At 32.4% G+C, this 16,811-nt stretch overlaps 1 protein-coding gene across 1 annotated transcript in view; it reads right to left on the reverse strand.

The window, feature by feature from the left end:
* Positions 1 to 16,811, reverse strand: part of LOC129234093 (ATP-binding cassette sub-family C member 10-like) — a 51,750-nt gene that overhangs the window by 20,755 nt on the left and 14,184 nt on the right. The window contains exons 6-13 of the mRNA XM_054867983.1: positions 15,709 to 15,807; positions 14,626 to 14,815; positions 8,765 to 9,001; positions 7,331 to 7,421; positions 4,195 to 4,366; positions 3,268 to 3,483; positions 1,681 to 1,808; positions 66 to 235 (exon numbers count right to left, since the gene is read on the reverse strand). Of these exons, the coding sequence (XP_054723958.1) occupies positions 66 to 235; positions 1,681 to 1,808; positions 3,268 to 3,483; positions 4,195 to 4,366; positions 7,331 to 7,421; positions 8,765 to 9,001; positions 14,626 to 14,815; positions 15,709 to 15,807 (1,303 nt within the window). The remainder of the gene's footprint in view (positions 1 to 65; positions 236 to 1,680; positions 1,809 to 3,267; positions 3,484 to 4,194; positions 4,367 to 7,330; positions 7,422 to 8,764; positions 9,002 to 14,625; positions 14,816 to 15,708; positions 15,808 to 16,811) is intronic.

Consider the following 16,811-nt stretch of genomic DNA (forward strand, 5'->3'; position numbering starts at 1 on the left):
TATAATACATTAAACAAACATCATATACCATTTTTGAAATTAAAGCTTAAAGAAACAATACCTACCTGCATCAACACCACCAAGTTGATTTTGCCACATTGCAATTAAGGCTACTCCAGTTACAATGATAACTCCGATGAACTGAAGTCTCAAATTTAACCACTGAGATGCAGCTGCAGTAGATAGAACTGCTCGTATGTTTGAATCAACACAAACCATGTTTTCTCTCTGAAACCTTCATATACATTTTATTTATTTAGTTGCTTCTTTTTTTAGATTTGAAATTAAATTCATAAAGAATGCTTTATTTTACCCATAAATTATGTCACAAACATTACAGGGGAAAAAAAACAGCACACTTAATAGTACATGATGATTCCATTTCTCACTATCACAAATTATTTCAAAATGTTAAATACATAAAAAAGACAGTTTTGCTTCATCTGACAATGAATACATTTAAAATGGTAGCAATGAAATCACAATTAAATATGTAAATAAATAACAAAGAAAAAGTGAAAAATCAAGTTTGATACTTGATCTTCCATTTAGAAATATCAGAAAAATAAAAATAAAGTGTTTTCAAGTGATTTTCCACCATGATGTACGGCCAATGAAAAATTCCAAAAATCTTTTTACTTTTTCCCATTGAGACTTAAGAAATAGATTTCCCGTATGGGAAATGATCACAGAGTGCTTTTCCCTTCAAAAGAATAATAGTAACTTCCATAAAGCATTCCTTACACAATCCAAGAAGGATAAATGAGGAGTCAGGTACTGTCCACAAATGAATCGATTATTTCAAAAAAGGCTTTAGTCTTATGGAAATCCATTGGTCTTATGCACTTTCTGAAATAATCAATTCAAATGAAGTTACTTCTTTTTTCAACAAATTTGACCCCTCTCCCCCTTTGTCACAAAGTATCATACTTTACCTAGCCTTCTCCCCTCGTCACATGTCATGCTATTTTTCATAAGCAAAATGTTATTTGAAAAACCTATGATGTCATACTTTTTGTTGTGCACACAGTCCCCTAGTCCCAAACTCACAATTTCACGACCCCCTCCCCCTCAAAACATGACATTTTTTTTGAGGATGTCCTCTCATCAGAAAAGTATGAATATATATAAGGCAGTGAGAAGCAAAGGGATGCAAGTGCATGCTTTAAAGTTTTGAGTAAAATGTATTCGAGTTTCAGATCCTAGTTAGGCTTTTAATGAAATTTTTTTCTAAATCATGCTGTATAGCAGGGCTACCAGGATTACCAGTACTATTTCTTGCTCCAAAGCGGAGAGATTCTCCCATCGTTTGTACTTGTGTGGGGTGACACATAGACTTCAATGTTAAATGAGTAACTTAAGTGCTTATATGACAAACGGTTCTTGAATGATGATGAGCACACAATTGTGAAATAATATGAAAATTATTAGTAATTATTCAATACAGTTAATTAGCTAAAGCCTCATATCGGATCTTTTCCAATCTTTTGCTTTATGTTACCTCTTTTAAATTCGCAACTATTCACCTACTATGAAGAGAATTTCTAATCTTAGAAATACTGTTTTTATGTTCACTCTTATCTTTTGTTGTAACTAAAGAAAACTGACCATTAAACCAAGTAACAATCAAATTAATATTGTGCATGCATAGATCAAAGTCATAGAAATACGAATATCTACCGAGCAGTTCCACTCATGGCTCTAATGGTTGAATGGCCATTCAGTGTTTCAGAGAAGTGAGCATAGATAGGAGATAAGCTAATACTAGAAAGTCGTTTAAGCTCTCTTGAAGTATGCCTATAGTATTTCTGTGAAGAAAAAAAATCATATCAGCCAAACAGTCATTTTTACTAGAATTAAAAAAAATTTAACAACACTTTTCTTCTAGGTAATTCTAATAGCTTTTTACTATTTCTGATTAACAGTTAACAGATTAGAATGAATTTAACGTATACAGTTGAACCTCAATAATTGAATCACGCTTAAAACAAAACACTGCAGAGATGAACTACATTTGAGGCAGTGAGAAGAAAAGGGATGTACATGGCAAAATTAAAAATTTGGAGACAACCAGTAAAAATGGTAGGTGAACCTCTCCTCTGTTTTGGGGCAAGAGATAGTACTAGTAGCCCTAGAAGGTTCTGTTATACAGCATGATTTTTAAAAAAAAATCAATGACAGCCTACCGAGCCCGGCAATTTTAAATGTGTTTTACTCAGAACTTTAAAATGCCCATTTACACACCTTTGCTTCACACTGCCACATTTGTAATATCATCCTACTGTTTGTTGTTTACAATTTTTCGGATAAGATGAATTGATTTTAAAGGTCCCTTTGAGTTTGTTTTAACAACTGTATGATTGTCAACATCAATCTGTACTTTTTAATATTAAATATAGTTCAGTTGTATTTGATGTTGACAAGTGTGGTACTATCATGTTTGAGCTATTATAACCGGAATTTGAATAATTGCAATAATTTTAACTACAATCCATAGCAATTATGTTTAAAAACTAAATGAATTATAATATATTTTATTTATCATTTATTTTATTTATTATTATTATTATTTTGAAAGTTTTATTTTGATGTATATCATATGAATTCCTTGAATCTGATGCAAAAAGATTTATATTCTTAAAGCTTTGAAGCTTTTCACAACTCTTTAATTTTGCATTCGAACTCGTAAAACTGAACATTCATGGTTACCATTTTGGAACATTATTTTGAAAATCAAGAAAATATGGAAATAAACAGAATGAAAGTAAAGCGCATTAATGAATACAAGGTAAAAAGGTACAATTTTTGTATTGCACATGAGATTTGTTACCTTTTTTTGTCGTAATTTCTACAGTGTCATTTTCGATAGTGCAATTTTTGTCCGAGGTTCATTTTTGCAATTGCAATTTTTGTTAATTGTAGCTTCTATTCTGGAACAAGTAAAACTAAAGCTTTGTCAATTTATATCTCGTAAACTTTTAAAAAGCAATATATTTTTCAATGAGCTTAACGTTTTGCATGCTTAAAATGCCTAGAAAGTTTCCGTATCCGGAACGTAACGTTTCACTCTTTCCAGTTAATTAAACTTTTTCTGTACTAAAAGAAGTATATCATGAAACAATTGTTAATCATAAAACGAATCAAGTAAGGATTAGAACACATAACATTTTTTACATCAGAAACTATGAAATCAAAAATAAAAATAATAATGATATAATTACATTAACATTGAAACAAAAACAAATGGCAAAAATTATCTTCACTTACTTGAATCTTAAAATATATCACAGTCAAAATCGAAAAAAGGATCAAAATCCATGGCAGACCATAGCAGGTAATCACAAGGGATCCTATCAATGAAAATACTTGAGCAAGAAGTATGTTTAGTTGAAATGGCAATGTATCATCCACACAGTAAATATCTGAAGAGAATCTGTTGATTATTCTTCCAAGAGGAGTAGTGTCAAAAAAGCACGTAGTTGCCTGAAATGTTGATTAGTATAATAAGATAAGGTTTTGAAAATGATGTTATAGTTTAAAAATTGAATTATTGAATATTACTAAGCATAGCAATTTCAGAGTAAAATTTAGAAGGATTTTTAAACTTTTGTTTCAGCTAAATCACTCGAGGCAAGAAAGCATTTAGTGGTTAAAGAGACATGAAGGAAAATATTGTTTCCTTTGGTACATTGCAAAACAATTTAAAATGTAATGTTTTTTTTTTTTTTTTGCTTTTAACAAGTGAACTTAGCTGCTAAAAGCAAAAATAACTCAAATCAAAAACTTATTCAGGAACAGTCTATACAAATAGGTATCAACAGAACTAATTCAGCCTCAATAAAGTGACACTTTAGATAAATTCTGAAAAATTCATCTTTTGTGATTACACTAAGTGTACACCTGTTTTCCCTTCCAGTTTGATAACAATATTAACAAAGATTTTGGTTTTTAGTAAAATGACAAATAAAAAAAGGTGGAGAGGGGGGGGGGTTGGACTGAATTCAAACACTATTCAAGACATAATAGCAGTACTATTACTAAGTACCAAGTTTTAAAACATCAAAGAGTCTAAAGATAGGGAAAAAACCAACTTTTAAAAATCATATCAATAAAAAAAATGCTAATTTCATGCGAATTATCAGAACAACATTGTACTTTTTGAAATAATGTCATCTATAAGCTCACAATACATACATTCAAGATAGTTTTCAGCAGTTTGTCATGCAAAGATACAGCAGCTCCAAGACCAGCTACAGCAAATAAGAATGCACGGAACAATGTAAATACGCTATTTGATGCAGCCAGTCCTCCGTAAACACCAAGGTAGAATCTCAATGAGTGAGATTGATTAGCTTCAGATGTCAGCCTAAAATCACATTTCGTTAATTATCTTAAAATCAACTAAAAATAGTTTATTGCAATAACACTAATACATTGGAAAAGTAATCAGGGTCACCATTGGGAGAAGGCAAGCAGGGAAACTACTATGGGACTCATGCTAAAAAGACTAGTGACTAGGGACACTTGAACTTAAATTTTTATGAGGGCAAAAATTCTCAGTTTGCAGAATGATGATAATTCTTCTGAATGAAACTCCCAATTTCACTGAATGATGATAACCTTTCCAAATAGAACTCGGAATTTTGCCGAATCCTCTGACAAAATTTGCGGAGTAGGGAAATTTTTGGAAAGTCACAATGACCTCCTCCCCTGCTCCTGACCTTGAAATTGATTAACTCTTCCAGCAATAGGAGACTAAACCAAAGTTTAGCTACAGTTAAAAAGAATATTCATATTAAATGAAATAAAAAGTACACAAGGAGTCACTTTTATAAAGCAAAAGATAATCTAATAAGCAATGATTGGTGGCATGGAGGTTAGGTGGTTATAGGTATAGTTAATGTACTTGTGTTTCTCACTATTGTCCAACCACGGATTGTATGGAATTGGCAAACATCCAATTAAGACAAGTCTATTTGAATGAGGGGGAAATTAAATATTTTATGCGCGTGTTCTGCTCATTTGAATGAGACGCTGCTCAATTTAGATGCTAAGATACATCTGCAAATGCTGGCATCCCTAAAAACTAATAGATACGTCCATTTCTGTCTATAAACTGGATGTTTGCCTTTTTATACAACCCGTGGTAAGACAGTAAAGCTATGCATAATGTGACAGGCTGGTTGAAATTATGAGAAACTCTGGCTCATTGTGTGACTAAGCCTATGATACTTACTTTTTGTAACCAGTAAACATTTTGAAAATACAGTCGAACCTCCATATATCGAACTTCCACATATCAAAATTTTCTATATATCGAAATCCCAGCAAACTTCCATGTCCATTACATGGAAAAATTGTTTCTATATATCGAAAAAACCTCTGTATATCCAATTGTTTTTCGAGACATTCGTAGATTTTTTCCCCCACTTTATACTGTTTGTCTCTTGAAAAGTGAAGGTTAGGGGAGAAAATTATGTTCACTAAAGGTTTCTACGAAACTCATAAAGAATCTGGGGTTGAGGAGTGTGTAGATAGGTCTTTGTTTCATTCTGGAGTACTTAAATTCCCTCAAGCTTATTGCAAATATCTTAGTTGCAACCAGTAACACTGTAAAATCAGTTTCAAGTTATCCCTTTTGTCTGTTGATTATCATTCCTAGTACATTTTAGCTTCAGCAAAAATCATTCAAGTTAAGTAGATTAATTTTTTACTTTTCTCTCGACTACATTGTCAAAACGAAAATCCCCTAATGTTGCGGATCAAGTTGAATTGTCAAAGAATGAAGATGTATAAAGGAGCAAAAACATGTAATTTCTGCTAATTTTTCAATTATTAACTGTCATTTAATCCGATGCTCGTATAAATTAGAAATTGGGTTTCAAGCACGAAAATTAGCTTTAATTTTAATGTTTTAGGAGATTTTTATGATAAAATAGGATTGTTTCCATACATTAAAATTTCTATATATCGAATTTTTTTCCGGCAATTTGCTACTTCGATATATGGAGGTCCGACTGTATAAAGAATGAAACTGATATTTCTTTAAATATAATGACATGAATGGAAATAAAAACCTTTGAAATGCAAAAAGAAACTAAAGAAAGAGAGAGAAAATATGAAAACAATGTGTGTATGAGTAATAATAAAGTAATTTCAATGGTAAAAATCTCTCTAACTTGACACACATTTAAAGGAACCTCTATAAGTCGACATCCAATTGCTATTCTAGTCCAATTTTTGCTACCAACATTTTTTCACATTGACCCCTTCTCAAAATTTTACACTGCAATTTCTTGGTCAGTAAATCCTTTTCTGTAAAGCTCTTTTAAAGAATTCCAACTTTTATCCAGGGGCGGCTAGAGCTCCAGAGAAAGAAGGCACCATGACATGTTTTCAAACAAGTGTGAACAGGACCTTTTATCTTTAACAGATATTACTGACAAGAAGCTTTTATCTCTTTTCAAAAATTATGGATTTTTTCCACATGAGGTATTCAAATAATATTGCTGATTTTACTGTGTACTTTTCAAAAAAAGGAAACGAAAATTGTTTTACTAAAATTAATTTTCTTAGTGTGACTGTTACGCATTAGTAAGTAAGTGATGTAGAAAATCATTGGGAATTAAAATTATGGAGCCTCAGTAAGACGGCATGTTTTCATGTTCCCTTGGGGTGTCGAATTATCGAGGTTCCACTGTACAAAGCATTTATTTTTCTCTTCAGTATTTTTTTAAAACTATTTTCTTTCAAACCAAAATTTTCCCTTGGAATTATAAAATTGAAAACTTTTTCACGTGGCACCATTTTAAAAATGCATTGCTTTAAAAGTAGACAGAAAGTTGAAAATAAATTTTTTTGAAAAGAGTAAAAATAAAAAGCAATTCAAGCTCGAAAAAGCATAATTTTTGTACTTGCATAGACTCTGCTTTTGCAATGGAGGTTTTTGTAAAGAGGTGCTTTTGTAATTCCTATTTTTTCTGATTCTTGCTTCTATTCTAGAACAGTAACACTATAACTTTGCTTTTAAATTTCAAGCAGCTTTTTTTTCCATTTACTAATTTGAACAAGTTCTAAATTTTACACTTTTAATTATCTGGAAAATATGGAAATCTGGAAATTAGAGTTTCTTGTAGTTTTGCGAAAATTATGCTTTACTCTCACTAACAGGCCAAGGCCATACTAAACAATAAATAGGGTGTCATCTATCTTTTTATTTTTTTCAAAACAATTCCTTTTTAAACAGATAATTCATGGATAATGTGCAGGAAATTACTGTATTATACAGATGTAATCTGCTTATGTAAATGTCTGATTTTAAATAACTTACCAATAATGGGAACTTAATGATGAATTCCAGTTATGTGTAGACGTATTTGATACCCAGAAAGAAAGCCACCAGTCACAAAGTGTTCTTGATGCTATGCATAAAATAAAGAGATATATAGTACACACTGAATACATAAGTACATATATACATTGCACATTTCAGTTCTTTGTCTCACAAAATTTTTGTCACTAAAACTTCATGATGAAACAATATGAAGTTTAAAGGGCAGTAAGTAACTGACAGCAGAGCTCAAATGCTTCTTATTTAAAACAACAAAGTTGTTGAAAGATGTGTGTAGATGTAACTTCTACTAGGAGATAAAATGCAGCAATTAAAAAATGAATGGTAAAAAAAAAAAATCCTCTTTCTAGTTACTAGTTTTAATGGGAGTTTATATTTATAAAGCATGTTAACCAAAACACAAGTGAAAAGTTACTAAATAAAACACCTCTGCGCTATCTGTACTAGTAATTTCTGTGCATGTCTGTGTGTCTGTAGCCCTATGTTGTCCAGACCAGCAATGTCTATCAGGTCAATACTGGTACCATTGGATATAGGACATCCAAGAAAAGACATTCTGTCCTATATCACACCTTTAAAATTTTCAGGGTTGGACACCCAGTGGTAAAAATAATTATATAATCAATTTTCACCCGCTGCAAGGGGGAAATGGAGGTTGACAAGCGAAGCGAGCAGGGGAGGGAGTCCCTATTTTTTGTTTGAAACTTGATAATCAATATACTGCCGTGTGCAGGTAAATGGGTTTTTGAAATATTTGAAGAAATGTGTGTCGGATTCAATAGGAAATTTGGATTGGAATTGATCGGATTCATAGGGAAATCTTGGAATTAGACGTTTCTTCGCACCTTTTTTCCAGCGGAAATCAAGCTTGTACAATAAAGTTAACTTACAATATATGACAAAGTGGCAAAAAAAAACGAAAAATTTGCAGTTACTGCCCTTTACCTGCACAGCGCAGTATACACACTGTATATCTACCAATATTTAATCACAAATTTGTGTGCTTTTAAGTACGAGTATGTCTGTTTGTGCCCTCCTCTCCTACAGGACAAACCATACAACCAAGTGCTACTCCTGATACAGCTAGTCATTTAAATTTCGTTTTATTTAATTTTATTCATGTACCTGTTAGTTTTTGGTGTTAAAAAAAAAGACATTGTGACAAAAATACCATTTCAAACAAAGATGAAAATAGTAACATTTGGTATCCTGAAATTTCTTCATTGATTAATTAGATTATTTTATTATTTTGATAAAGTAAGGGATCCATTGTACCGGCTCCAGCACAAAATCTAGAAATATAGAACCATTCCCCAAAAATGTTTCCATTCTGAATTATTAGGACACACTTTTGCAATTATAATTATAGATTATAACATTGAAGAATGCTGCTTAAGTAAAATAATTTCTCACCTTGCATTAAAAAGCAAAATATCAGTACTGAAATTGACAAAATGGACCCAACTGCTTTCCAATAGGAATGAATGACATGGAATTCCACCACACCCTCCTTTTTTTCTTCTTCAACAATAATGTGCTCCTTATCTTCAGTAGTTTTTTCAACTGCTTTGCTAAGAACATTTGTAGCTTCTTCTGTACTGTCATCAATCAAATCCATAAAATGCAGCTGCATTATTTGTTGAGGTGGCCCTATCAGAAATAAGATACGAACTTTAAATAAATATTATAAATGCAGCAGAATCTGCTCATAACAAACTTCCTTAATAATACTCTGTCTGCATAACTTACAGAAAAACACCAATTTTTTCCTTGAAAAATGAGGGAAATGTTTACCCATCTGAGCACAGTGTTCTGTCACTTCTGCTTTACACATTTTTATCCCGGTGCAGTATCTAATTACAATAAATTTCATATCCCTCCTTCTGGCTCGACCAAGACAACATTTTTCATAATTTGTGTTCAAAAAAGTTTTTTTAAAAAAACACAGTTCGAGCCCTTGAGTAAAAGGGTGATATCTACACTTAAAATGATACTATATGCAGGGTCCCTCTACACCCCCTCTTACCCCCTCCCTCACTCCCCACCGAGGACAAAGGTGCACCATCTCAAATGCTATGACGCACACTGCTGAAGAACAAGACAATTACCCCAAAAATGAGTCCAAGACCTTATAAATTGCTCCTCCAAAATTCTCCACGGCAAAACCTAAGTTGTGACGATCTCTGGAGGGTATCCCTGCTGTAAGAGAAGATTACTGCATCAAGAAAATCTAATTTTTAAAACCTAAAAGGGAAATATTTCTTTAATTAAAAAAATTAAAACTGAAGTTACTTGATCAATTTTGAGGAAAAAAGAATCAAAAGCAGGTTGTGTCACTTTACAAGATGAAAGGTGTGAAGAAACACTTTACAAGATGAAAGTGATACTCGTGGCTGTGGTGTCCCTCGTAAAGTGACTCCACGAGCCACAACTTTGATCAGTGTTTCTATATTTATAACTCATGGAAACATGCATAACAAAGTAATGTGAAGACGACAAGTGTGGCAAATAAAAGTATTTAATACGAAATACAATTCTCAGATTGATCTATTTCTGCTCAAACACTCAACAAGTCCAATACATTGGCAGCATGTAATCCAGTTACTCAGAAAATAATTTTTCTGATACAAATGTCACTAGATACACCTTATATTGGTTATTTCACACAATGTGATGCAATGCATAGGAAATAAATAGAGGCATAACTATTGAAGTGTTAATAGAGAAAAAATTGTTTCACAATTTTTTTAGAGAAAAAAGCGATGAACATGAAGCAAAAAATTAATACCTAATGATAAGGCATGCATTGAAAAGCCGCATTTTCATTTCCTTTTACAAAAAAGGAAGTATTGTACTCGCGAAAAAATTTTCACTCAAAAATCAACATTAATTTTCATTTTACTCACCCCGGAATGAATATTGAGTTTATTTTCGACTTGACAACACGTGGATAAGTGCCTAAGAACGTATAGACAGGCGAAATATCCATTTTGACGATTCCCGAGTTAATTACAACGAGTTTTGTCCTGATGTCTGTATGTGCATATGTATGTTGCATAACTCAAGAACGGTATATCCTAGAACGTTGAAATTTGGTATGTAGACTCCTAGTGGGGTCTAGTTGTGCACCTCCCCTTTTGGTTGCATTCGAGTGTTTCTAAAAGGGTCTTTGGCCCCTTTTTCGGGGGAAATCATTATTAATTTCGATGTAAACTCAAGTGGTGTTATAATTTGGCGGACACTTGGCGATATATTGCCAATCTTTTGGTCGCCAAGTTTTGTTGCCAACTGGCGACAAATTTGGCGATTTTTTCTTTTTAAATCTGTTTCAATTTGGAAACTGTTGGTGATATTTAGAGAGTAAACTATTGAATCAAATTAAAATTGCCAGTGATGGGGAAATGACATTAAATTGGAGTAAAAGGAAGTCATGCGATGCACACATCAGCTCGTTAAACATTAATCCTCATTTAGTAATTCTTAATACATATGACAGGTAGTGTCAAGTATACCTTTTCACAAATATTTAATATACAGGGTGAGTTTGATCGAATCTGCCATACGAAAGGGGGTGATAGAAGAGCCCAAGCGGAGCATAGAACCACCCATTATCGTGTTCAATCCTTAACCGTAACCGAGTTTTGGTAAATTTAAGGAAAATGAGTAAAAAAACAAAATTCTGAGAAAATGACCAATTTCTGAAATTCCTGTAGGACCTACAAGGAAAATAAGTACATATTTGGAAAGAGCAGACTAAATCCTACAAAATGATACCTTTCGCATTAAGATAGTCGCATTTTACCGAGAGCTACAAGCTTTGAAACATTGGACACACTCAGAATTAAAATGGTGCCAACGTTTCTAATCGACATTTTCAAAAACAACCGTAAGAGCTACAATCGGACAATTCTACCAAAAACTGGCCCATTTTATTAGCTTTCAGATGATACAACAAAAAATCATATTGGGCTTCAAGTTCAGCTGAAAGTCAGGCTTTTGTTTGTAACAGTGTAAAAATCTGCATTCGTTAAAAAAGGAAAACCAGCAAAGAGTCGCACTTTTCTGTTTTGATTTTTCTGTTTCACGATAGCATGTTGCTTTCTTTGTTTAAGAAAATGCTATCTTAATATATAAAAATCTTCTGTGCGGACGTTTGTCACCATAAGGCTTTTAAACGGCTGGACCGATTTTGATCAAATTTTCTGTGTGTAATTAAGTTGTGGCAAGCATGGTTTCGAAGCGCGATGGATCGAATCGGAAACGTTTTCGTTAATTAAATAATTAATTAAAAACATTGGAAGGCTATATCTCCCAAACGATTAATATTTATTTTAATCTATTGTTGAGCGAGAACTGAAATAAATATTTAACCCATTGCCAACGGACAATAAGAAAGCCAGTTCTGCTTTTTGTAATGAAATTTCCTACTGTGATATGTCAATTGAAAATGGATAAAACGTAGAGAGTGTAGCCTTCATTTCTCTTGAAAACATTGATTTTAGGTTCAGTGATATATTTTAAAGAAAAGTACTGGAAGAGGTTCACCCAAAACGTGTGTTCTGTCGTCGTAGTTGAACCATGTGACCGGATCGGTGCTTTAGGTTTTCCTAACCAAATAATCAGAAAGTATCATACCTAGCAACAATTGTTTCTCGGCTCAAATCCATCTGAGTTTTGGCATCAATGTCAAGAATACTTTAAGGATTATATAACTAATCAGTACATTATTAAAGCAAAAGATGATGGAATTTAAAGACGAAACAAATTTTATTTTCGTCCAGATAAATTACAACAGGGTAGTTCTGTACACAAAAGATCATTGCAGTGGAAGATCTTTATCTTTGGTGGAAAGAACAAACTAGTTCAAAAGATCGGACCGCTAATCGGCCGGAGTTGGCTTCTCTCACTGATCGGCTGGATTGCAGTAACGTGGTGGCGTGGCGACTTTGGCTGTAAACAATAGAGTTGCGTGATCAATTGTTTACATTTTAAAGCTACTACTAATGTAATTTATTGTATTTTTTGTTTATTTGGCGAAATATTTCAAATTGCAAAGAATTGTTTTTCGTTTTTAAAGAGATTTTAGTCATTTTAGTTGAAGAATGTGTTTATTCTACATCAACAAGGGGGGGGGGATGAGTGATTTTCGTTTATTCAGAAAACTGTTTTTACCTTTATCATTTTTCTAATCGATATCCTTTCGATTGTTTTTTTCTTTTTCATATGGGAGATGTTGCAGCGGGATTTCCCGTTTGTTCTAGATGGGTAGTTAGATTTTTACACTTAATATCTGAGAACGCTTTTTATCTTTTGAGTTTGGCTGAAGGAACAAACCATCAAATACGGGAGAAAAAATAGTTAATAAAACAACTGCTCAGTGGGCATTAGATAAATCAAGTTGTAATAAATATACGCATTCTGACACCAAAGCAGCTTAAAACATTTTTTTTTACTTATTTGTTTCAACAGAATGGTTCAAACACTTCATAGTTTGTTTAAATTTTTTTAACATTCCAATTATAAAAGTTTGAACAGAACAACGTCTGTCGGGTCCTCTAGTTGTTATATAAAAATAGTAGTTTTAATATTTAATTTAGAGAAAAAACACATGAGATAACGATTCGTAGAAATAAAAGAAGCATTACGTTCCCGTGCTTTTCACAAAGGGAAAATCAATAACAAAAAATGTTACACCAACATCGATTAGTACATTTAATAAACCTTCAAAATTTACAATAGCTGCTGAAATTGGTCGCCGCCACACCTGATACACTCTCTTGCCCTTTTGCGAAAGAAAACAACCGTTGCACTTACAGAAATTTCATTCCTTAGTTTCCCTACTGCTTCATCAAGCCGGTCACTCAATTCTTGCAAACTTGCTGCTTCCGTTTTGTAAACTTCTTGTTTTAAGAATCCCCAAACAGAGAAGTCCACTGGCATCAGATCTGGGGATCTAGGGGGCCAAGGGATGGGGCCCGTATGACCAATCCATTGGGGATAATGTTCAGTTAGAAATTCTCGAACGGCATTTGAAGAATGTGCAGGGGCTCCATCGTGTTGGAAAATGATTTCTGCCCTCTCCTGAACAGGAATAGCGTCAAGAAGGTCAGGCAAAGGATGTTCAATGAACTCTAAATATGTGTTTCCTTTTAGGTTACCTCGAAACACATACTGACCAATTAAATGATCTCCTATTACGCCAAGTCAAACATTTATGCTGAATTGAGTTTGGAATGATGAGTTTCGGGTTAAGAAAGGATTATGTTCAGCATAATGATGCCAGTTATGCAAATTTATGATGCCCCCTCTAGTGAACAACGACTCATCTGTCCACAATAACTTTCTTAGAAAATGGTGATTTTCAGTGTCTCGGGCTAGTAGCCATCTGCAAAATGTTACCCGCTTTTCTAAATCTGAATTGCTCTTGAAACTCTTCGCTGGTTTCCTTTTTTAACGAATGCAGATTTTTACACTGTTTCAAACAAAAGCCTGAATTTCAGCTGAACTTGAAGCCCAATATGATTTGTTGTTGTATCATCTGAAAGCTAATGGAATGGGCCAGTTTTTGGTAGATTTGCCGAATTGTAGCTCTTACGGTTGTTTTTGAAAATGTCGTTTAAAAATGTTGGCACCATTTTAATTCTGAGTGTGTCCAATGTTTCAAAGCTTGTAGCTCTCGGTAAAATGCGACTATCTTAATGCAAAAGGTATCATTTTGTAGGATTTAGTCTGCTATTTCTAAATATGTACTTATTTTCTTTGTAGGTCTTACAGGAATTTCAGAAATCGGTCGTTTTCACAGAATTTTGTTTTTTAACTCATTTTTCTTAAATTTACCATAACTCGGTTACGGTTAAGGATTGGACACAATAATGGGTGGTTCTATGCACCACTTGGGATCTTTTATCACCCCCTTTCGTATGGCAGATTCGATCGAACTCACCCTGTATTGAAGACAATAAAAGTCCATTTATAAAATACTGAGATTAAACCAATATAAAATTTTGAACAAAATAATAATAATAATAATAATAATAATAATAATAACTACAAATCACACATATCTGGTCAATACGGCACACCTATAAATTTCAGTCACTTTTTTTCTACAAAAAAATTCGTTTTAAATGCCAGAATAAACTTTCCTTTCTGTTCTCTTTTTAAAATCATTTCACAAAACTATCCAATATCAGCGCAAATGTATATAATACAATAATAACTCATTTAAATAAAATAAATTTCAAAATAATAAATTGAATGCAAATGAAACTTACCTTGCATAGATACTTTTCCACCAGAGAAAACAACTAAGTGATCAGCATTCTCTGCAAATTTGTTTTTATGAGTGCACAAGATTCGAGTTTTATTCTTCAGTAGACCCATAATGCAGTTAGAAAAAATATGTTCGGCAACATGAGCATCAACAGCTGAAAATGGATCATCCAAAAGGTAAATTTCAAAATCCTGCAGCAATAAAAGGTACACATAAAAAAAACTATAATATTTCTACATGAAATAGTGTATGTAATAATAATCACATTAATTTTGATAATTTTAATAATAAATATTTAATTCACAGGAAAGAAAAGCTTTTTAGATGTTAGAAGAAATCAAACATTAACTTCTAAATAGAAAATCAAATAAGAGATCATAATGCATTTTGAAGCAAGCACTAAAATTGGAAGAATTCATGTTCATTTGTGCTCAGATGATGAGTGGCAAATTTATGATAAATAAATGTTTCATATCATATAAAAACAAACCAATAACATTATTAGTTTAGCAGTTTTCTTTAATTTTATTCACTAACTGTATATTACATAACTTTTATTTTTCAGGTAATGAAAAAAGTAACTATTAAATTAAAATTTGAATTAGTTTTTAAATTTGTAAGAGCATGGGCACTACTAGCAAGCTTTCAGTTTGTTGTACCAAGATGCAACTTTGAATAATACTATAAACTTGAGATTTATGGGGGGATTTGCCCCCCCCCCCAGAGGTTGTGAGAAACCAATGTATTTTTATTTATTTGGGCATGGTTTTTGTTGTTTTTTGATACATGCCTTGAGTATATCATCGCCTTAGAGGAACAATAAGATGTCTAGTCCCAGAATTAACACTGAGATATCTTACTGTTGCTCTGAGAGAGAGACCACAATATAAACTTTGACTCTCCTCCTCCCAAAATTTTTTTCATGCAAGTAAAGATTATGGTATTGCACCAAGTATAACTACCACAATAATGCCTGCAACTTTGACTAAATCAAGCAAATCAAAATCTTCTGAAATTTTTAGGAATATTTACTTAAAATATCATTTACCAAATACAATAAACAAAAAAGAACAATAAATATTACCTGATAAACTGCTCTAGCAAGAGCAATTCGAGCCTTCTGTCCACCACTTAATGTAGTTCCTTTATCACCAACTATAGTATTGTCACCATATGGAAAAGTCTAAAATTTACATTTAAGAAAATTATTCAGCATTTTTCTTTCTCTTTGGAAAAACTTTATTTGATGTCTTAAGCATCTAAAAGAGCTTTAGTAATTCTTAATGAATATCTTTGACATGCTGTTGTATACAAACATTTAAATAAGATTTTTATCTACATTTAAAAGGATTTATAAATAACTACAGTCCGACCCCGATTTAACGAACCTCTATTTAACAATTTTGCCTTTTAGCGAAATTTTGTTTTCCCCCTAACTAAAATGAAAGCCAAAAACTCCTAATTACCAAATAATAAACCTCGAATGAACAAATTATTTTAACAGCCGATTTTTTTTTTCTTTTTTTTTGTTAATTTTTGAGATAGGAAATATTGGATTGTTTTCTAAATGATATATCCATCTTGTGTGAAGCAGAAAAAGACTTTTCTTAGAATCAGCAGTGCTTAACAGGCAAGAGAGCAACCAAGGAATAGAAATTCTGTTACAGAAAGCGATAAGGAAACTCTCATTAAAGTGGTTACATTAAAATGGTTACTTTTTCTAGTGGAATGGGAACTAAAAACATATCTCATGCAGCAGACTGCAAATGACACAGTATTTTCTTCTCTCCACAAAGTCAAAAGAGAACTATTTCGAGTAAAGTATCAAGGAAATTGTCAAAATCTATTACTCAGTATAACAAAATTCAAATTAACTAATGTGTAATAAGTCGTGGAATGCTGAATAAAAAGTGCACACTTTCTAACTATGGATACTTTTGTGCAGTTGCATGCTAGGGCTTTTAGATAATGTAAGTGCAATTTTTCAAAAAAAATTCGCACCCCAATATTGCGAAGAATCCTGATTTAACATATTAAAGTTTCGGTTCCGATGAATTCGTTAAATTGGGGTCCGACTGTATTAATTATAGAAAGTTAAGAGTTATACAAATAGTTATAACTAAATGACTGAAATTTTGTTGTCTGGGTCAAATTGAATTAATGTCACAATATTTAATGAATAGATTG

The sequence above is a fragment of the Uloborus diversus genome, unplaced genomic scaffold (assembly GCF_026930045.1).
Source record: "Uloborus diversus isolate 005 unplaced genomic scaffold, Udiv.v.3.1 scaffold_996, whole genome shotgun sequence".
Lineage (NCBI taxonomy): Eukaryota > Metazoa > Arthropoda > Arachnida > Araneae > Uloboridae > Uloborus > Uloborus diversus.